Source organism: Borostomias antarcticus (genome assembly GCF_949987555.1).
Source record: "Borostomias antarcticus genome assembly, chromosome: 15".
NCBI lineage: Eukaryota > Metazoa > Chordata > Actinopteri > Stomiiformes > Stomiidae > Borostomias > Borostomias antarcticus.
In genome coordinates, this window is record NC_140248.1 from 11,062,194 (window position 1) to 11,084,593 (window position 22,400).

The 22,400-nt window shown below is 50.0% G+C and overlaps 1 protein-coding gene across 1 annotated transcript in view; it reads right to left on the reverse strand.

The window, feature by feature from the left end:
- The window catches only part of fat3b (FAT atypical cadherin 3b), a gene marked incomplete at both ends in the record, with an annotated part of 59,415 nt that overhangs the window by 20,418 nt on the left and 16,597 nt on the right, over window positions 1-22,400 (reverse strand). The window contains 28 exons of the mRNA XM_084450216.1: window positions 1-354; window positions 616-849; window positions 1,151-1,304; window positions 1,804-2,000; window positions 2,341-2,719; window positions 2,915-3,049; window positions 3,389-3,841; window positions 4,448-4,668; window positions 4,970-5,153; window positions 5,288-5,395; window positions 5,619-5,772; window positions 5,865-6,229; window positions 6,503-7,033; window positions 7,286-7,459; window positions 8,032-8,382; window positions 8,919-9,188; window positions 9,549-9,663; window positions 9,771-9,953; window positions 10,363-10,484; window positions 10,662-10,820; window positions 11,023-11,237; window positions 11,393-11,603; window positions 12,619-12,894; window positions 13,176-13,312; window positions 14,345-14,416; window positions 14,827-15,037; window positions 15,933-16,247; window positions 20,687-20,748. The exon at window positions 1-354 is cut by the window's left edge and continues 39 nt beyond it. Coding sequence (XP_084306342.1) covers window positions 1-354; window positions 616-849; window positions 1,151-1,304; window positions 1,804-2,000; window positions 2,341-2,719; window positions 2,915-3,049; window positions 3,389-3,841; window positions 4,448-4,668; window positions 4,970-5,153; window positions 5,288-5,395; window positions 5,619-5,772; window positions 5,865-6,229; window positions 6,503-7,033; window positions 7,286-7,459; window positions 8,032-8,382; window positions 8,919-9,188; window positions 9,549-9,663; window positions 9,771-9,953; window positions 10,363-10,484; window positions 10,662-10,820; window positions 11,023-11,237; window positions 11,393-11,603; window positions 12,619-12,894; window positions 13,176-13,312; window positions 14,345-14,416; window positions 14,827-15,037; window positions 15,933-16,247; window positions 20,687-20,748 — 6,342 coding nt within the window. The remainder of the gene's footprint in view (window positions 355-615; window positions 850-1,150; window positions 1,305-1,803; window positions 2,001-2,340; window positions 2,720-2,914; window positions 3,050-3,388; window positions 3,842-4,447; window positions 4,669-4,969; window positions 5,154-5,287; window positions 5,396-5,618; window positions 5,773-5,864; window positions 6,230-6,502; window positions 7,034-7,285; window positions 7,460-8,031; window positions 8,383-8,918; window positions 9,189-9,548; window positions 9,664-9,770; window positions 9,954-10,362; window positions 10,485-10,661; window positions 10,821-11,022; window positions 11,238-11,392; window positions 11,604-12,618; window positions 12,895-13,175; window positions 13,313-14,344; window positions 14,417-14,826; window positions 15,038-15,932; window positions 16,248-20,686; window positions 20,749-22,400) is intronic.

Consider the following 22,400-nt stretch of genomic DNA (forward strand, 5'->3'; position numbering starts at 1 on the left):
CAGAGCGGATGCTGTAGGTGACCTCTGCGTTCGGGCCCACGTCAGCACTACTAGCCGACACGCGCAGCACCTCCGTTCCCACGGCGACATCCTCCGGTAGGGTAACAGCGTAGTCGCGCTTCTGGAATGCGGGGGCGTTGTCGTTGACGTCCAGCACCAGCACCGTCAGGTTCGCCTGGGAGGAGAGCGCCCCCTGCTGTCCGGCCCGGTCCGACGCCTGGACTGTGACCTGGTAGGAGTCTTGGGTCTCGCGGTCCAGGGGCCTCTCCAGGGCCAGCACCCCCCACGACGGGTTAATGGAGAAGAGCCCGCCCGCTGAGTCCACCAGGGAGTAGACCACCGTACGGTTAAGACCTGTGAGAGGCATGCGCACACCCGCACGCATGGACCGACCCCCCCCACCACCACCACACACACACACACACACACACACACACACACACACACACACACATATATTTGTACCTATTTTGCTTAGTGTGAACACAAACTAGGAGCTAATTGAAGAACATTTCACTACTCGTTGTGCCTGTATGATGTAGTATGTGACAAATAACCTGACTTTGACTTTAGCTTAAATCATCATCATTAATCTTCATTACTGTGTCGCTTCACCTTCATCAGGGTCATTAGCCTGCAGTCTGGTTAGCAGAGCTTTGGGGGCGGTGTTCTCATAAACACTGATGAGGTATTGGTTCGAAGAAAAGGAGGGGGCATTGTCGTTCACATCCAATAGCTTCAAAGAAATTTCAGAGCGACAGAAGAGCCCGCCTCCATCGGTTGCCTGGGAGATGAGCTTGTAGTTCGCTGTCTTCTCCCGGTCCATGAGGGAGGCTGTCCTTAATTCACCTGGGTCACACACACATTTTGGGTAAACTCTCACACATACACACACACACACATACAGACACAAACAAAAACAAACTAGCCTGTGTACTCACAATGCAGGGAGCAGTGAAGTGTGGCATATAGTAGCATAGTGGCATAGATACAGTATGTGTGTGTGTGAATGTGTGTGTGTGTGTGTGTGTGTGTGTGTGTGTGTGTGTGCGTATGTGTGTGTGTGTGTGTGTGTGTGTGTATGTGTGTGTGTTTGGCGCAAGTGTGTGTGTGTGCATGCATGCGTTTGTGTGTACCATGGATTTATTACCCTTGTTTGCATCCATGAAAAAGTCTTCCACTCCTATGCCAAACAGTGAGTACTGGATCTCAGCGCTGATGCCCAAGTCTGCATCTGTGGCTCCTACTGTCAGGATGCTTTTATTGGGAGGAGTGTCCTCAGGGACAGAAACACTATAAACCGCCTGGCACGCGCACACACACACACACACACACACACACACACACACACACACACACACACACACACACACACACACACACACACACTGTTATGCCTCATGGATTATGAGAAATACGTTCTACAGCCCAGCACTGCAAAACATACTCCTTCTGGCTTAATTTGATGGTGAGAACTGCACTGCCTCAGGGTCCTTACACCAGGCCCGGTCATCTAAAGCACATTCATTATGTCCATATATATCCAGAGCTCGCATGCTGTGTCAGACTGGTCCTGACCTTCACACCCTCCACAAGGTTTGATAGAAACATATTTTCAGGGTCAAACTATATTCCACAGCCTAGCCTCCAGTTCTTCCCTGCCTGTCTCTCTGTCTCTGTCTCTCTCTCACTCTCTCTCCCCCCTCTCTCTTTCTTTGGGATTGATCTCACACTTAATGAGAATATCGACCTATCCCGGCCTCTCCGTGCCTATAGCGGTGAGCCCCGAGCCTGACACCTGACCTGGTCGCAGATGGGGCTGTTGTCGTTGGCGTCCATGATGGTGACCTCCACGGCGGCACGTGCGACGAACAGTCCGTCACTAGCCGTGACGTTGAGCAGGTACCGGTCCTGCTGCTCCCTGTCCAGCTGTCCGTTCACAAATACCCTCCACTCCCCCCGCACCGGAGCGAGCGCAAACACACCCTGCGAGTTACCACCTGAGGAGAGAGAGAGAGAGAGAGAGAGAGAGAGAGAGAGAAAGAAAGAAAGAAAGAAAGAAAGAAAGAAAGAGAGAGAAAGAAAGAGAGAGAGAGAGAGAAAGAAAGAGAGAGAGAGAGAGAGAGAGAGAGAGAGAGAGAGAGAGAAGAGAGAGAGAGAGAGAGAGAGAGAGAGAGAGAGAGAGAGAGAGAGAGAGAATAGGCTCTACTGAGTCCAGGGTCTATACAGAGTCTGTATATTGCAGCTGACTCAATGTACCACCACTGAAGAAGTGAATCAAAACATGATCAAAACACAGCGAGTGAACCAGACTTGTGGTCACTGAGCAGTGTGTCTCACCAGTTATGTGGTAGCTAACCAGCCTGTTCTGGTCCGAGCTGTCCTCGTCCTTGGTGCTCAGAACGGTCACCACCTCGCCTAGCGGGTCACTCTCCCGCACCGCGGCCCGGTAAACCTCCCTCTCGAAGCGCGGGGGGTTGTCGTTGATGTCCGCCACGGTGACGGTCACCACGGCGGTGGAGGACAGCGGGAGAGGCTCTCCCAGGTCGGACGCCACCGCCACGAAGGTGTAGCTGGGGCAGGCCTCGTGGTCCATCTGGCCCAGGGTGGTGATCCAGCCCGTCTTTCTGTCGATGGCGAACACAGCCCCTGTCGCCGCTGTGGTGTTGGTGGAACACTCCTGGATTTGGTCGAGCGGAAGTCCGAGACTGTAGGTGACCTGGAGGTACAGTTCAGTTCAGACATGTGCTCCGAATAAAATTGAAACACGCAGGCTTTAAACAAGAACGAACATATCGTTTATTAAACCACAAATGTACAATCCGTCGATAAAGGATATCTGAATTGAATATCTGAAGCAACCAATCGGATAGCAGTGCAGTCAAGAGCTATATGTCATGTGGGTGTAGCCGACCTGTCCGTTGGTGCCCCAGTCGGGGTCCAGCGCCCGCACCTGCACCACCCTGGTGCCCACCGGCATGCCCTCCATCACCATGGCAACGTAGGAGCCGGTCTCGAAGGACGGCTTGTTGTCGTTCACGTCCAGGATCTGTGTCACACAGCAGGGACAGCCGAACTGAGCCTATAGGCTGGTCGCCTCCGTGTCTACAGGTGAAGAGCTGTTATATGCGGGACCTTGCGGGCCAGGAGTAGGCTTTGTATCTTACTATATATCACGTCATACTGTATCAAATTATATCGGATGATATCTGTCACCTTAGCTACAGATCGGGGATCCCTAAATGGAAACAGGAGAGATGAGATCCCTAGAAACGAGCTCTGTGACTGGATCTTCAGATGACACTACGTCCGCCTAGCCAGTTCCTATTGGCTCATCAAAGGACACAACCTCCAGCCGACCAGAGCTGATCGCAGACGGGCGACTCACCTTGACCTCCACGTCCACTGTGGATACGGACTCGATCAGGTCGCGGCGTGCGGCGGCCCACACCTTGAAGCGGAAGGCGCCGACCAGCTCGTAGTCCAGGGCCTTGACCAGACGGATCAGCCCCGTCTCGCCCTCCACCGTGAAGGTGCCCGCCTGGTTGCTCTCGAGGGTCTCCCCGCCCACGGCGCCGAAGGACCCTGTCTGCCCGGGCCCCAGGTAGACGGAGCCCAGGGCCGTGCCGGCGGGCGTGTCCTCCGGGACGGTGAAGGAGTACTGCGGCTGGGTGAAGGACGGCACAAAGGCGTCCGCCGGCAGGACGTGGACGAAGGCCGAGACCAGGGAATGTTTTGCAGGCGAGCCGCCATCGGTGGCTTTGACGAAGAAGGACAGGACGGTCCCCTGGAGGTGGTCCACGCTGCCTTTGGTCACCATCCACCCGCTGTCTGGCTCCACCTGACGGTGACAGGAATCACGCGCAGCGGTGACGTGTACGTCCTGCATTCGTGTGGCGTCTCGTGACTGTACAGTATGTCTAAACCTGACACTCAGGGACACGCTCAGTCACATTACTCCGTATCCTTTTCCTACCCCCCACCCTACCCCAACCCCTGCCTCTATCTGGGCCCAGGCACATTTATGCACACACAGACATACACCAATGTTTGCCATGTCTCTCCTATGATGTTATTAGCCTCTCTTACTTTGAAAATGTAATTTAATGTTATTTATTGCTCTATAAATGTTCTTAGCCGGTAGACAAACATACTCCAGGAGCTTGCTCGATCGCCTTGTTGAGAGGGGTCAGGGAAGAATTTTTACAGCTCACTTATCTGGCCCCCGGGTGATTACTGTTTTTTTGCTTCCCTCTGGAATATGTAGGGGTGGGATGTCTGCCCACCTCCCTTGTTCTCTGTAAAGCGCATTGTGTTGCCTCTGGGTATGAAATGCGCTATATAAATAAAGCTTTGATTGATTGATTGATTACTCGCAGGGTAACGTTAAGGTTAAGACATGCACGGTGTCAATGCAGTTTGTCTATAACAACCACCCCCCCCCCACCTCCAGGACGTCGACCAGGGGCAGGCGCGCCTCGCTGTAGAGGGAGTAGCTGACCCTCCCGTTGGGTCCGGCGTCCAGGTCCGTGGCTTGTATCTGGGTGACCAGCGAGCCCTTGGCCACGTCGGACTTGATGCTCATCCGGTACACCGCAGCCCGGAACTGAGGGGCGTTGTCGTTCTCGTCGGTCAGGATCACGCGCACCGTGCAGAACGAACAGCGGCCTTGCAACGCAAGTATGATGATACGCCGCGTTAGCATAGCATAGCATGGTTTCAGAATAGGAATGTTAGTAGTGTTTAAATACAGCATCTCTGTGATTCAAGTCAAACGTTACATTAGCTTCAGCGCTATGTTAGCTTCAGCGCTATGTTAGCTTCAGACACTTTCACAGCTATTTGTACATCGCCTTTCAAAACCCACCAGATCCAAACGATTGAATAAAGAACAGTGTACAAGTGTGAGTGAACTGTAATTCACATTCGCTATACAGGATGACAAAAGATCAGAGTCCGCGGTAGTTACCTCCGCCATCCAGCGCCATGACAGTCAGGACCACATCCTTGTTCAGGGGGTTCTCGCGGTCCAGTTTCTGGGCGGTGCTGATGAGCCCATCTGAGTCAATGCTGAACTGGGTCTTCCCCAGGTCGTTGACGAAGGAGAAGGTGATTTGGCCAAAGAAGCCCGAGTCCTCGTCCATGGCGCGCACCTGCGGGGTGTGTATAATGAACACCGTTGCATGTAACACAAATCACCACACATGCTTTACAGTCAATGTGGAGAGGCATGCGATATAGTCTGGCCATGGTGGCCGGTTTCCTGTGTGCTCCTGGGTTCCCTCACCTGGATGACCTTTGAACCCGCGGGGGCGTTCTCTCTGACCTCAGCCAGGTAGAATCGCTGGCTAAACACCGGACTGTACAGGTTGGCGCCCAACACGCGTATGTTCACCTGAAAAACCAGCGGCATCGTCATCGTCATTATCATCATCATCATCATCATCAATCATCATCATCATCATCAGTATCATCATCATCTTCATCACCATCACCACCACCCGTGATGTGTTTGTCTACAAAGACAAAAACAGATCCTGAGGTTGAGGACACATCTCACGGTGAAACCCATGAAGAGAAAAGACGACTGAGTTGAGTTACAGTAGGAAGCCGCTGACCTGCGCGGTGTTGGTGAAGACTCCGTCAGACACAGACACGTTGAGGCGGTAGGAGGCCTTCATGCCCTGCCTGCGCTGGCTAGACAGAGAGATCACCCCTGTCTCTGTGTCCATCACAAACATCATCCTCTCGTCCCCAGACAGAATGGTGTACCTGAGGACACAGGACATCGTCGTCATCGCCGTCACCGGAGACACTTTCCAAAGAGATCACATCTCTCTCCTCTCTCTCGCCCCTCAACTTACCTCAGCCTGCCGGCGTCACAGACGTCTGCGTCCCACGCCTGAACGCAGGTCACAAATTGCTTCCGGGGCGCCAGTTCGCTCACGTACGCCTCGTACAGCGGCCGGCTGAAGCTCGGTGGGTTGTCGTTGGCGTCGGTGACCGTCACCGCCACGGTGACGTCGCTGCTGAGGGCGGGCTCTCCGCCGTCGGTCGCCCTGACGATGAAGTTGTGGCGCCGCGTGAGCTCGTAGTCGAGCGGGCGCGCAGTGAGGACCTTGCCGCTGCTGCTGTCGATGTGGAAGTAGTCGGTGCTGTTGAGGACGTCGGAGAGGATCTGGTAGCTCACCGCCCCGTTCCTCTCAGAGTCCTGGTCCAGAGCCAGCACCTGAACACACACAGCGGGGGGGAAGGCTCCAGTTAGCGGGGAGGGGGATTGATGGTGGTGGCGGTTGGGGGGGGCATTAGATAAAGGACGCAGAGGAAGGACCAACAAGAAGGGCGATCATTAGGGTCACATAACCTAACGATTTTCCGAATTGGATAATGCATTCATTTGCATTTGGTATGTGTGAGGTTTGTAGACATACACACAATAGGTACACTCACCCATGAGCGCACACACACACACACACACACACACACACACACGCTCGCACACCTGCAACACTGGCGTCCCTCTCATGGAATTCTCCGCCAGCGTGGCGGCGTACGAGGCGTTCTGGAACAGCGGCGGGTTGTCGTTGACGTCCAGCACGGCCAGGTCCACGTCCACCTCCGACCTCGCCCCCGTCCGCGTGTCCGTGGCCTTCACAGTCAGCCGGTAGTACTGCGCGCTCTCGTAGTCCAGCGGGCCGACCAGGTGGATGACGCCCGTGTCGAAGCCGATGTCGAACTGCGCGGGGGCGTCTCCCTCCGTGAGGGTGTACGTGATGGTCTGACCCTCCGGGCCGGTGGCGTTGACCCAGAGGATGGGCGAGGACGCGGCCATGTCCTCCCTCACCATGACGCCGTAGAAGGGCTTGTCAAACACGGGCATGGCCTTGTCCACTATGGTGACGGGCAGCTCTACCTCGCTGGACAGAGAGGGGGATCCCCCGTCCCGCGCCACGATGACCACCTTGTACTCGGCGTCGGACAGGTCTCCCTGGAGTGACCTCTTCAGCCTCAGCTGGCCGGTCTGAGAGTCCACCTGGTGGCGGGAGAGGACAGCGAAGAGCTTGACAAACACAAAGGTGAAACAAACACGTCACTTTTGAAATAAAATCGCATGACAGACAGTGATGCACGAAAAACATCACGCTATTTATTTAATCAAAATAATTGACGCCTGTCACCGCTCAATACAAGACTCGCCCATAGTCCTCCCGTCTCCTCCCATTTCTATACGCATCATCAGTACAATAAACGACAGACGCTTCAGCCGAGCGAGTGGGTCCGTTACCTCAAAGTTCCCGTGTTCCTCCTTGAGGCTGTACGTCACCTCCCCGTTGAGGCCGCCGTCCCTGTCGGTGGCTGACACTCTGAAGATGGCCGACCCCGGGCCCGCCTCAACCTGCACGGTGGCATAGTACGGCAGGTCCACAAATTCCGGGGCGTTGTCGTTGGCGTCCTCCACCTGCAGCGAGAGAGAGAGAGAGAGAGAGAGGCGGGAGACCCGAGGAAGAGGCGGGGCACCGCCGGGGAGAGGGAGGAGTGTCAGTGAGGTTCAAGGCAAGGCAAGTTTATTTGTAAAGCACATTTCAGCAACAAGGCAATTGAAAGTGCTTTACATGAGACATTAAAAGCATCAAGACAAAGTGCAAGAAACACATAAAAGGTCATATAAAACAAAATACAAAAAAGGACATTAAAAACTAAATGCAAGAAAAATATAATACAGGAATAAAAGTTACAGGGCAGTGTATGAATGAATAATGGTTTGATTTAATAAAAAGCAGTGGCAAAAGAAAAGGTTTCAGTCTTGATTTAAAAGAACTGAGAGTTGCAGCAGACCGTTTTCTAGAAGTTTGTTCAAGATAATGTGGAACATAAAAACTGAATGCTGCTTCTCCATGTTTTGTTTTAACTCTGGGGACAGAAAGCAGGCCTGGTGCAGGTTCAGGTGGAGAACAAAACAATCTCACTCACTTCATCACACACACAACAGTACAAACACACACACACAGACACACACACAACAGTCCATACCTGTATCCGTACAGTCACCCTAGCGACCCTGAGTAGGTCATACTCCCGGCTGGCTTCCACCACTAGCTCGTAGCAGTCCTGCTCCTCGCGGTCGAAGGGAACGCCAGTGGTCAGGACCACGCCGGACGTGGGTCGGACCACAAAGCGACCGCCGGCGTTCAGCAGAGCGTACTTCAGAGGCTCGTTGAGGCGGTGTCCGACGGCGTTGACCACGGCAACCACGGTGACGTTGGTGTCGTTCTCGAGGACGGAGGTGGAGTAGAGGGGGAGGGTGAAGAGGAGGCCGCTGTCCATGGCCTCTCGGACCAGCACAGTGACCAGCGCCGTGCTAGAGAAACGTCCGTCCCACACCTGGGGAGAGCACAACAACAACACACAAGGCTTGTCTCAACACAAGCTATAATACTGTATGTCTACAATGTGCTCTGCAGTCTGTTTACTGTAGGTATGTTTGCTTGTGTAGTGATCCTTAAACATCACAATTTATGTGTATTCATATACTGTACAGGTGCATCTCAGAAAATTAGAATATTGTGGAAAGGTCATTATTTTCCGTTATTTAATTCAAAAAATGAAACTTTATTATAGATTAATTAGATATGAAGTGAAATATTTCAAGGCTGATTGCCTCCATGCCACGGTCCACGTTGATGCAGTAATTTGTGCAAAAGGAGCTCCGACCAAGAATTGAGTGTATAAATGAACATACAGTACTGTAAAATCATAAAGATTAAACAAAAAAGGTTTGAAATATTTCACTTTGTGTAATGGACCTACAATACATGAAAGTTTCACAATTAAATTACGGAAAATAATGAACTTTACACAATATTCTAATTTCCTGAGATGTTCCTGTACTGTATGTGTATATGGTACAAGAGAGTGACCTTGACGTTGAAGCGGTAGCGGTCTTTGAGGAGGTTGCAGTTAGTGACGGTCAGGACGCCAGTGGAGGGCTCCATGGTGAAGTGCTCCAGGCTCCTGTCCGCCAGTGTGTAGACCAGCTGAGAGTTGACCCTGGGGTCGAGGTCAGGGGTCAGGTCCGGGTCAAAGGCCTTGACCCTGAGAACCTCCACCCCCAGGTAGGTGGGCAGCAGCAGGACGGTCTCGTAGACATCCAGGGAGAACATAGGGGGAGAATCATTGATGTTCAACACCTGGAGTGGTGACAGAGGGATTCAGAACTGTTCTGGTTACAAGAGAATCAACATGGAATATTTGGTTGACATAAAATACAACAAAGCATGCTTCATTCAAAACGTTATTATGCAAACATGAAAGTGATTTTGTATGCACAGCATATGTGTATGTGTGTGTGTGTGTGTGTGTCTGTGTGTGTGTGTGTGTGTGTGCGTGTATGTGTGTGTGTGTGTGTGTGCGTGCATGTGTGTGTGTGAGTGTGTGTCTGTGTATGTGTGTGCATGTGTATGTATGTATGTGTGTGTGTGTGTGTGTGTGTGTGTGTGTGTGTGTGTGTGTGTGTGTGTGTATGTGTGTGTACATGTGTGTGCATGTACCTTGATGACCACCTCTGCAGGGCTGTCTGCGGTCCTCTGTGGCTGTCCACTGTCTCTCACATGGACCCGGAAGGAGAACTCTGAGAAGGTCTCATAGTCCAGAGCAGCAATGGTTCTGAAATAACACTTACTTGACTGGAATTGAAAACTGTTGTTTTTTCCTTCACTAACTAACGAACTAACTTAACTAACCTAACTAACTAATTAGCTAACTCATCTCACCTGATGGAGCCGGTCCCCGAGTCTACGCTGAAGAAGAGGCGAGCGTCGTCCTCGATGATCGTGAAGACCAGCAGGGCGTTGTGGTTGCGGTCGGGGTCTGAGGCCTGGATGACCAGAGGGTTACCCCCCTCCCCCAGGACCACACTGTTGACCGGAGCGGCCTCACTGATCACACCCACGTACCTGGCAGGGAGGGAGGGAACATCAGGACGACAATCTTAATGATTCAATACAAACTCAGTCAGTCAGTCAGCCAGTCAGCCAGTCAGTCAGTCAGTCAGTCAGTCAGTCAGTCAGTCAGTCAGTCAGTCAGTCAGTCAGCCAGTCAGCCAGTCAGTCAGTCAGTCAGTCAGTCAGTCAGTCAGTCAGTCAGTCAGTCAGTCAGTCCGTCAGTCACTCAGTCACTCACTCAGTCACTCAGTGAACTCTATAGTATGGTATAATATCCACTTTCAATAAATGACTACGCCTAATCCATATATTTTGAGGTAAAGAAAGTTAGAATTGCACTTTATTAATAATTTTAGGTCCTGGCCAGGATTGGGCTGTTTTTACGTAAGTGATAAAAGTGAAAGGTGTCCATGTCTGTTACCGGGTCTGTTGGAAGGCGGGTTGGCTGTCGTTCTGGTCGCCCACCAGGACACTGACAGTGGTGCTGGCCTCCACCCCCGCCATGCTCAGGGCGCGGACCACCAACGAGTAGGTGGCCGTGCGCTAACAGAGGGAACACAAGATGTCTGATTATCTGACCTCTACCTCTAAAATACATCCAGGCTAGTCTGATTGATGCTGACTGATTTTTTAAAAATTAGACTTGGTCAGCGATGGCATAACGTATGGCTGAAAGTCAATTTGTACAATATGCATATTCACACATACACACAGAAATACCTCAAAGTCCAGTAGTTTGCGGGTGGTGATCACACCGGTGTGGCTGTTAATGGTGAAACGGCCTTCCTCATTTCCCCCTGTGATGTCATAAACCAGCGCCGAGCGGCTGAGGGCACTCACGGTCATCACATAAGTGCCTGTGGCCAAGTTTTCCATGACCTGGGATATGACGTTGTCACACAGAGGTCATAAGACTGTATTGCACAGCAGCATCCGTCCATTCATCCATCCATCCCTCCATCCCTCCATCCCTCCATCCCTCCATCCCTCCATCCATCCATCCATCCATCCATCCATCCATCCATCCATCCATCCATCCATCCATCCATCCATCCATCCATCCACCCGTCTGCTCCCTCACCTCGGCCTGGTAGTCTCTCAGAGTGAACTTGGGCTGGGAGACGTCAGAGAGCGTGAGGGAGACGCGGACGGTGGCGGTGGCCGTGAAGGCGGGCGTGCCGTAGTCGGTGACGCGCACGGTCAGGATGTAATACCCCACTGAGCCGAGGTCCAGGTCCCTGGCTATGTAGATGAGGCCGGTGGCATTGTCTATGCCAAACCAACCTTCTGTGTTACCTGAGGGGGAAGAGGGAGAGAGAGAGAGAGAGAGAGAGACAGAGAGACAGAGAGACAGAAGACAGACAGTTTATAGACTAGAGAACACAGCTCTGACTGGCTGGAACTGACTGGAACTCCGCCCTATAAGCAAACAGGCAGGGCACCTACAGTACCTGCTTCGATGGAGTAGGCCAGCTGTCCATTGGCTCCCTGGTCTCGGTCCAGGGCGGTGACCTGGAGGACAGAAGTGCCCGGGCCCGAGGACTCGTAGGCCACGGCGTCATACACGGTGCTGGTGAAGTACGGGATGTTGTCGTTGGAGTCCTCCACCGCCACCAGGATACGAGCCAGGTCTCGGTTGAAGGGAAACTCCTGGTCCTTTACCTGGGTGGGGTGAGATAAGAGAGGAGGGGGAGGAGGAGGAGGAGGAGGAGGGAGAGGAGGAGTGATAGACAGAAAAGGCAGGTGGGGATGAGAAGGCAAAGATTTGTAAAAGGACAGCACTGCAGTAACAAACCGAGAGAACTCAGAATGGCAACGTTTCAACAAAGGTAGAGGTACAGTAGCACTATATATAGTTTTCTATAATCACCTAGAAGGTGAGTAAAAAGGGCAGTGCATCATTAGAGTTGAATTCCACCAATAGTCAGCATAGCTGTCTAAGGCAAGGTCATTCTCATAGCATCTCATTATATGCATGCATACATTAAACAAATCTCATTTCAATCAATACATTTTAGAAAATAATGCACAGATTCATTATACATAATAGTAGGGACACCATCATCTAAGGGAAACCTTTAAAAAGAAAGACAGACTAAGCTCGTCATTAAGGCCAGTCTCTAGCTCTTTGATTGTGTCAATACCCCTCAAGGGTGTGGAGATTTTCTCTATGCCCCAGAACTTTAAAGATGCTGGCTTGAATGTAGTATTGTGCCAAAGCGTACTCTAAACTTTGTGTGCATATCGCAGTGTTGTGTTCTGATATTCTTGTTTCCAGTGGTCGTTTAGTTTGGTCAACATAGGCTAGACCACAGCGGCACTTCAGTAGATACACTACATGTGCACTGTTGCATTTGATAAAGGAGGAGATTTTGAAGTTCTTTCTCGTACGGGGGTGGCTGAAGTGTTTGGTGGTAGTGGAGTTAGAGCACTGTGCGCAGTCACTGCACTTGTATAAACCTTGGGGATGGTTAGACAGCCAAGCTGTCGGTGAGTTTTCATGACAAGGTGATCTCTTAAGCTATGGGAGCGTCTAAAGGAATAGAGAGGGGGTTCAGAACAAAATTCCTCCAGTTGGGGATCATTCTGGAGATCGTGCCAGTATTTTAGAACAACCCCTCTACTCTAGCTCTCTCACTCACTCTCACTGCTCCCTCTCTCCCTCTCTCTCCCTCACCATGACAGTGAGGATGTGCTGTGTCCTGGCCTCGTAGTCCAGTTGGTCAGCGGTGTAGACCACTCCCGTCCCGGGGCTGACCCTGAACAGCCTCATGCTGGCCGGGTCCACGCTGCTGTGGATTGAGAAGCTGAGGCGCGCTCGCTCGTCCCTGTCCGTCGCCCGCACACGCAGCAGCTCCGTGTCGGCCGGCGTGTCCTCCGACACGCTGAGGTCGTACGTGGGCTGCAAGAAAACTGGGGGGTTGTCGTTGCTGTCCAGGACACGGACGAACACCTGGGGACAAGTTTGGGGGCGGGGGGGCCGGAGGAGAAGTGTGAGAAAGAGGGTCAGGTAAATGACTGAGGTGTGTGTGTGTGTGTGTGTGTGTGTGTGTGTGTGTGTGTGAGCACGCGTGTGTGAGCACGCGTGTGTGTGTGTGTGTGAGTGTGAAAGTGTAGAGTGACCTGTATGGTGGCGGTGTTTGGGTGGTGGGGTTGGTGATCCAGAAGAAAAGTGTGATAAAGGGTGTGTGTCTGTGTGTGTGTGCGTGTGTGTGTATACTTTGAGCTGCATACCTGTGTGGTGGCGGTGTTTGTCCCGTCGGTCACCTGAACAGTCATGTTGTAGAGAGACTGCACCTCCGCATCTAACGGCCTCGCTATCAAAACGGTCCCCATGCCCAGTTCGAGGTCAAACAGGCTGTCAAAGCCCCCTACTGTCGAACACAAAAACACACACACACACACACATGCACGCGCGTGCACATACATATAAACACACACACATAGACACTCAGATTAAATAGCTCAATATTGACTTTTAAACTTAAATTGAGTTTTAAACAAAGTTACTTATTACTGTGTAATTGTTTTTGGCTGGCTGCCTTTGGCTGGAGGGCCCTGGAAATGTAATTGAAACAACATAACTTTGTCTGACCTGTACTACCAATATCTAGCCTTATCACTCTCAAACAAAACCCAGTATCAGCTGGAAGCTCTTTAACTCCTGCTTGTAAGTCTGCTTCCTGTGTCGGTGGTTGGGTATCTATTTGAGAATTCATCACCCGCCCTGAGAGCTTTCAGGCTTCTCTCTGGAGACAGCAAAGGCTTTAGAATCCATCTTGCATATGAATACTGATAGAGCCCTCTCCGCAGAACTAACAGAGCGTTACAGGCCCATAGATAACCTCTGGGATTTAGCATTGGCCCAAGAAATGTTCAATATTATGTGGCTATCCTGGGACAATGTAGCTGCTAGCTTTCGAAGAAAATCGAGTTACTCGTTTACGTAGATGTGGGCATATAGCAGTTTCGACTCCAGGACAACAACAACTAGAAATGGTGCTCAGAGAGCACAGACCTTCAGCCCTGAATCAATTTCATGACTCTGTGTGCGCCAAAATGAAATGGGTTCTAAATTGACCTATGCTACACCCCTCCATCCAGTTTGATGAAAAGCGTCTGGTAGTTTTTGTGTAATTTTGGTCCAAAAAATGAATGGCCGGCTGTGTTTGGGCAGCTTGTGGACATGCCCCACACTTTGGATCCACTCCAAAATGTAATAGGTTGGTCCACGCTACACCCTTCCCTCAAGTTTCGTGAAAATCGGTCTGGTAGCTTTTGCGTAATTCTGCTGACAGACCCACAGAGGTACACACGGCACCGAAAACATTTCCTCTCGCCCTGCGCTGTCACAGGGGCTGAGGTAACAACAATAACGAGAGGAAAGTGAGCTGTTACCAAACCTGTGTCAGCTGAGCAGTTCCTCCCACAGGCGTTTTGGGGGATGTAGAACATCTCCCTGGCAGGCCTCCCTCCTACACAGGGAACCAGAGAGAGAGATGGAGAGAGAGAGAGAGAGAGAGAGAGAGAGGGAGAGAGAGAGAGAGAGAGAGAGAGAGAGAGAGAGAGAGAAGAGAGAGAGAGAGAGAGAGAGAGATGGAGAGAGAGAGAGAGAGAGAAAGAGAGAGAGAGAGAGGGAGGGAGAGAGAGGGAGAGAGAGATGGAGAGAGAGAGAGAGAGAGAGAGGGAGAGAGAGGGAGAGAGAGAGGGAGAGAGAGATGGAGAGAGAGAGAGAGAGAGAGGGAGAGAGAGAGAGGGAGAGAGAGAGAGCAACACGTGAAATCAGAAAAACCTGCCCCCCCCACACACACACACACACACAAGTGTGCACGCAGACGCGGACACAGACACAAACACATACAAGCACACATATTCATGACCTCACCGATTATGTCGAACCACAGGGGCACAGTGGTCTGGCTGACAGCGACCACGCCCACGGGCTGGGCCACGGCAGTCGCCTCGGAGATGGAGAAGTTGTAGTACCTCTGTGTGAACAGGAGGGGCAGTGCAGAGGGCCTGGGCTTACGGAGCCACTCAATCTGCAGCCTGGCTGTGGACCACAGTGGACGAGTGCCGTTGTCTATGGCCTTTATCTGGTTGGATAGGAGGGACATCAGTGAAACATTAGGGGCCGTGACACAATGCCACTGAGATACAGGCTGCGTTCTGAATCGCGTACTTCCATACTATATACTGTAATATGCCAAAAATGTATGTAGTATGTACATAGTATGCCACATGCAATATGGCAAAAATACCAGGATATCCTACACTACATCCAGTCATATTTTGCTGTATGCAAGCCAGCACACTTTTCTGGCAATTCTGACCCACAATCCTGTGCTCAGTGGAAATGATGTCACATGTGCAAGCTTTGGACGAATGTCGTTTCATGGACAGAGACAGATGTGGTCAAATTTCAGGGCGCAATGTTATGACAAGGTAATATGTCCCAATTGGATGCATACTGCATAGTCTCAATGCCAGCCCATGAGAGTTCTTTCGCTGCTACACTACGTAAGCTACGCTAACTATGTTACTGCATGCTGCAGATCTCTCTATGGGTCTGGGACACTTCATGCAAAAAGCTGGTGCTCGAATTCTGGCAATTTATTGGTTTTGCAGGAATCCTTGCGACACCAATCAGTAACAACTTTCGCGATCAGGCGCTCCCACCCATAGAAATGCCCCACCCATATAACCTGTGCTAGTGTCTCTCATTTGCTACTATGACCTGTTACTCTTTCCATTTTGAACTGTCGATACGCCCTCAGAATAACAGCTTGGGTGGCGAAGTGGCTCAGACTCTATTATGTAGTATGCAATGTGCAGCGATTCAACATAATATTTGAGTCTGGAGAGAGACTTCATACTGTACTGTGTGCAAAGTTCATACTTTCTAGGGGCAGCTGTAGTACGTACTGGTAGAAAAAAATGGAAGTATGCGATTCGGAACGCAGCCACGTCGTTACAGGAAGTGACACGTACTGTGAGAGTGTCGAAGCTTCCTGCCGTGACCATCTTTTTGGATGACACCATGGCGGTCTTGGGGTCAATGGAGAACTTGCCCTCGTCGTTGCCATCAACAATACTGTAGGCGATGTTGGCGTTCTCTCCCTGGTCGCGGTCGAAAGCAAACATGCGGTAGACAGGGTCACCACGCTTGTTGCGGTCTCGTTCTGGTAAGCTGATGCGGTAGATGGTCTCTGGGAATGTGGGCCGGTTGTCATTCTCATCCTGGATGTGAACTATGACCCAGACAGTGGACTGGCGAGACACTACAGGACCGTCCATCACTGTGACCTGAGAACACACGGGGGCAGGCACGTACTGTAACATTCACATCTAGTCATTCAGCCGATGCTTTTATCCAGAATGACTTACAATTAGTATATTTTGCTATACAGTAAAAATTTGAGTGTTGACATTTCAGGGTTTAATATTTCAGAGTTGATTTCCACTCCACTCACAATTTTACCTTCTGATTTAAATGGTGTTCAGTGTTGGAGTTATTTGACAGAGTTGATCACATCAGTGTTATCAGACTCCACCGAGATGTAATTTACCCTTCGCTGTCCCTTCCCGCCCCCCTTGGTTACTTTTGCTACGCCTGTCAACCTTTCGCATGTCAATATGTATGGAGTTAGATTTGTGTCTTTATTACATGCGAGAAAATAAATTATATGATAGAAAAAAAATATTTGAGAGAAAAAAAAAAATGAGAGAAAAGGTTTTCACACTGAAAGCGAAAAATAATAATTTTTGAGACAAAAAAAAAGTTTTGTGAGAAAGTACGGAGCCCCTAAAGTGACATGGGGAAAGAAAACAAAATCATGGTGGAGAAAAAAGAAAAAAAAAACATGAAAAAAAAACAAAACAATCATGGTGGAGAAAGAAAAAAAACATAAGGGCAAAAAAAAATCAGGGTGGAGAAAAAGAAAAAAAAACATGGGGGAAAAATAAATTATGGTGGAGAAAAAAAAAACATGGTTGAAAAATATTTAAGTCTCCCTATCTCCCTCCCTTGCCTCCCTGTCTCTGGGAGAGAAGGAGACCGGGGAAGAGAGAAAAGGAGACAGGAGAAGGGAGACAGGGAGGCAGGGGAGGCAGATAGGGAGACTTAAGTATATATTTTTCCACCGTGATTTTTTCCACCCCATGTTTTTGTTTTTTTCTCCACCATTATTTATTTTTCCCCCATGTTTTTTTTTTCTCCACCATGATTTTTATTTCCATGTTTTTTTTTTCTTTTTCTCCACCATGATTTTTTTTTCTCCCACATGTCACTTTAGGGGCTCTGTAGAGAAAGTGTTTTGTCATAGAAAAATAATAATTTGAGATATTTATAACTATCTTGTGCATACAGTAACGTTATCGGCAAGACTCGTATCAACACTAGCGCTAGCCCCACCAGGCAGATTAGCTGCACCAGGCTATAGTGACTGACCCTCAACGGCATACCATGAGAGGAGAAACAACAGTTTACCATTAAATAAAATCTCTTGACCACCGACATAGACAAGGTTATTTATTTCGGCCTATAAGCGCCACCACCACATCTAACAGGGCGGGGGCATAGCCTATTCAAGACATATATCAAGAAAATGCATTCACATTCTGCCGATATTACCTCTGGGAGGCGTGCTTCTGTCGCTGCAAGCAGTGTTATTTATCTAATCCCTTAGTGTTACTTTATCTCTGGTAAAGCATTTAACTCAGAGCAGTGTTATTTGTCTAATCCCTTAGTGTTGGCATAGTGTTCAATGTTGAACTATTTTGAAAGTGGAAACACATACACACGCGCACACACACACACACACACACACAAATACTGTGCTTATGGCACCTCTGCAGATTCAAACGTAGGGCCTATATTGAGAGAGTGTGTGTGTGCGCGCGATCTGTCCCAGTGGGGTATCTGAGCATGTGGGACTGCGCTCACGGGGGAATCTCTCTGTCTCATTGATCTACAGGACGACAGAGGTCTGATCTCCGATCAATGGCATCAGATTAGTTGGGGGCTATGGTGGCTCACCAGACTGCTAAACAGAACAGAAGTGAACCGATATGCCATGCTGACAGGCTAGGGGCTGAGGCTGGGGCTAAGGGGTGGGTCTGAGGCTGGGGATGGGGCTAGGGGGTGGGTCTGAGGCTGGGGGTGGGGCTAGGGTGGGTCTGGGGGTGGGGCTAGGGGGTGGGTCTAGGGGGTGGGTCTGAGGCTGGGGATCGGGCTGGAGGGAGTGATGAATCTAGGTAGAAATGTCTGTATAACATCTACAGAGTCTTACTGCTATGTATTTGATTTAATGTGTTTGTTTGTTTTCACATGGACACTGTGTAGTCGATAGAGTGAGGAAGAAAGAGCTGATGCTGCTGCTGCTGTGGCCGTTCGGAGTAGTAGGTGTCAAGAGGTCACACTTAGGCCAAAGGGGGGGGCCTCTCCTCTGGGGTATCAATGGCACATCTCTATGGGACACTATAAACAGACACAACCCGGACTGACAACCAATGGTGATTAAGACATCATGTTAGGGTGACAGGCGACACATCTGTAAGGTCACTCCTCCACCAATATAGCTTCACTAGGCCCTAATCAGGCAGGCCTAGGCGTGGGGGGTGGGCCAAGAGAGCACTATTTAACATCTCAACCAAACCTTGAGACTTCGATTTGGAAACGGCAGGCAACTCGGCCGGACAGATTCGCTGCTCACAGCAGGCAGATACGCTGATAACACCATGCGGGGGAGAGAAGACTTGGGGCCTCGTCTTCGCCCACAGACACAGCCAGCAGAAAGCAGGGAGAGACGGAGACTAGGGAAACATCCGAGTGTTCCATGTGAATGTATCTTTGTACAATAAATCATCTGTCGCCGCTTCCAATACCGTGTTGGGTGATTTCATCAATGACTACCATAACAAGAAGGCAATTAACATTGTGGTTCATAATTAGGTGGTGCTGCAACTCTTATCAAGGCTTACAACAAAATTACACAACGCAAAGCAACCAAGAGAAGACCTCAAAAGCCAACAGGAGGGTCTGAGGCTGGGGATGGGGCTAGGGGGTGGGTCTGAGGCTGGGGCTAGGGGGTGGATCTGAGGCTGGGGATCGGGCTGCAGGGAGGGTCTGAGGATGAGGATGTGGCTAGGGGGTGGGTCTGAGGCTGGGGCTGGAGGGAGGGTCTGATGCTGGGGATGGGGCTAGGGGGTGGGTCTGAGGCTGGGGCTGAGGGGAGGGTCTGGGGATGGGGCTGAGGGGAGGGTCTGAGGCTGGGGATGGGGCTAGGGGGTGGGTCTGAGGCTGGGGCTGAGGGGAGGGTCTGAGGCTGGGGATGGGGCTAGGGGGTGGGTCTGAGGCTGGGGCTGGAGGGAGGGTCTGATGCTGGGGTTTTAGCTTCTGTTACATTCTCATTGCGACAGCTTAGCCTTGCATGTCTGTGTCTGATTTAGCTGACTCAGTATTGCGCTGACAACGAGAGAAATGATGTAGTCTTAAGGTATTAATGAATTCAGGAGCAGTCCGGATTCCAGACCAGCCGACTGTGTAATATAGCTGTGAGCGCACGCACAGCACTGCTACAGCCCAAGTAAAACCTTAAAAGACTTTAAGCACTGTTCCTAGAAACACATAGCACGTGGATTCAGCTGAACTGAAGGAGATGTGAGGTGTGTGTGTGTGTGTGTGTGTGTGTGTGTGTGTGTGTGTGTGTGTGAGGTGTGTGTGTGTGCGCACATGTGTGTGTGCGCATGTGAGTTTGCGTTGGGAGATTTATCCTCATCCCCTGGGTCTCTGCTTTCAGGATCTCTGCCGTATATTGTTCATCTGCGTGCAGGAGCGCAAGCCGGTAATCTCACACACACACATCTGTATGCGCGGCCCTTCTCAAGCACACGCACAGCGAATGGGCTTACACTCCTCCTCGTAGTGCTGCCGTCATGAACACAGGAGATAACCAATGATGAATGATTACAGTTTAGAAGTCCATCCCAGAACACTCGGAAGACCAAACTCCTCTCATCCATCATAGTTCAAATGAAAAACAGAGCTGATTCTCCTTTCTCTCTCAATCTTTCTCTCTCTCTCTCTCTCTCTCTCTGAGCTGAAGACTGAGCGGTCACAGGTGTCTGGGAAAGATAAAGAACCTTGAATAGAGGAGAAACGGAAGCAAGGAAGGAAGGACACTGACAAAGGAGCTTGCTCAGTCACAAAAAGGTGGATAGAAGGGATATTAGATCCAACATTAAAGGATAAGGACACTGAATTTCATGTTTAGCCCTATTCCTGGCTTCCCTGGCATGTACACTGACTAGTACAGGTTACAATATTTCTGTTTTGTGCAGTACAGAGTTCTGTGTCAATAACGTTGGCGCGCGCACCCTCGCTCGTGGCTAGCTATGGTCACACTCGAAAAACTCTAAAAAGTATGATATACGTGGATTTCAAGTTCAGGAATTACATGGTTTATGCTTACCAAGCTCTGAAGTCGTCCTGTAAACACCATAGGTCCTTTCGCCTCTGCCTTTCGAAACAACAGTAGGTGGTAAACAGTACTAATTTCACCGAACATACAACAGCCATCCCTTCACGCTGTAAACCTCCACGAAATTCATCCGAATCCGAATTTTTAATACATATTTTAACCTGTACTAGTCAGATACATGCCAGGGAAGACAGGAATAGGGCTAAACATGAAATTCAGTGTCCTTATCCTTTAAACCCTTTACTTCAGCCCTGGTTAGAATACCTCCAGGAAGTGTTCTGCCTGCTGCTCTCTGTCCAGCCTCCTCGCTGTCGTGGTTATCAGCCCTAAGGAGCAAACAGAGAGAAAAGTCATTGTTTTGTTCGGAGTTGCCATTGTTCTTGTGCATGGGGGTCAGAAACTATGGTGAGACAACTCTGTGTGTGTGTGTGTGTGTGTGTGTGTGTGTGTGTGTGTGTGTGTGTGTGTGTGTGTGTGCGTGTGTGTGTGTGTGTGTGTTTTTGTGTGTGTGTGTGTTTCTGTGTGTGTGTGTGTGTGTGTGTGTGTGTGTGTGTGTGTGTGTGTGTGTGTGTGTGTACGTGTCTCACTCGCAGACTGTCCTACCGCTATATGCTCTAAACTCATGCTGTGTGTCTACTACACTTCTGACAAACTGATGGCTTACACCCTACAGTACTAGTATTCAAAAGCCATCTCTCTCACTCCTGGCTGTTGAGCGCTACTATGGGTTGGGATAGTGGGAGTTGGGCCTCTCTCACATTTTCTATTTTTGGAGCAGTTCAGGTTATTGATTAATAATGGGCCTCCATTGGCATTTTATCTTGAGGTTTTGCAACTGAAAAGACTTGTGGCTTAACCTATAGACTAAATGGGTCACAGGGCTAAAAGGTTTTGGAGTCAGATACTGTACTGTGTGTGTGTGGGGTCAAATGTCAATTTAGTGAGTTCTAAGTCGTCCCATGATACACCCCTCCATGAGTTTCATGAAAATTGGTCAGGTGGTTTTTGCATAATCCTGCAGGGAAATAAACGGGCGGAGTTCCCCCGCTTATTTTTACCCTGGAGAAACAAGCGGTCCTGAGTGTACCAAAATCATCCGGTGATAATTGTTGCCAGCTCAAGCAGTTATTGCTCTACTTTATTAAATCAAGAATGATATTGAGCCTGCCACCCAGAGATCCCCCTGGCATTGTCAAACTGTTGTCAACACTCCAGGTTCTTGCGTCTGGCTCCTTCCAGACACCTATCGCAGGTGCCTCTGGACTCACAACCATCCATCAGCAGGGCCATATGGGATGTTGTACCAGCCAGAGTGGCAAGATACATAAAATTTCCCCAAAACAGATGGGAAATTGATGTGACGAAGCAGGAGTACTTTAATGTTGCCGGCTTCCCCAATGTTGTAGGCGCTATTGACTGCACTCACGTACCAATTGTACCACCATTAGAAAACAAACATGTTTTTAGAAATAGGAAGCAAACACATTCAATCAACACCCAGGTAGTGTGCAACGCCAGTAGTATAATAACAAATGTGGCTGCCAAATTCCCCGGGTCGGTGCACGACAAAAAGCCAGTTTAGATGCCTGGATCGTAGCGGTGGGGCAATAATCCCCCCAAAGTATGCCAGATCATTGTACTGCAGTGTGCTGCATCCTGCACAACATTGTCACGAGAGCCGATCTGCGCATGATTTGCTTTGCTGTCTCTGCAATAAAATGAAGTTGTCGAATTACACCTTTGTGACCAAAAATACAAATAGGCCTAGATCATTAGGCCTACGACCAAACATTAAATGAAAAGTAAGAAAAATATCCTATGCCCAACTTCGGCCTAAACATTCAGCACCATGGACAGCTCCGCTTCAGTTAATTTTGGGATGACATGAGACACAAATGCAATGAGAAAAGATACAATGACAAAAACAAAGGATACCAGTTTTTTTGCCTGGGAGTTATTGAATTATATTTTGTCCTTT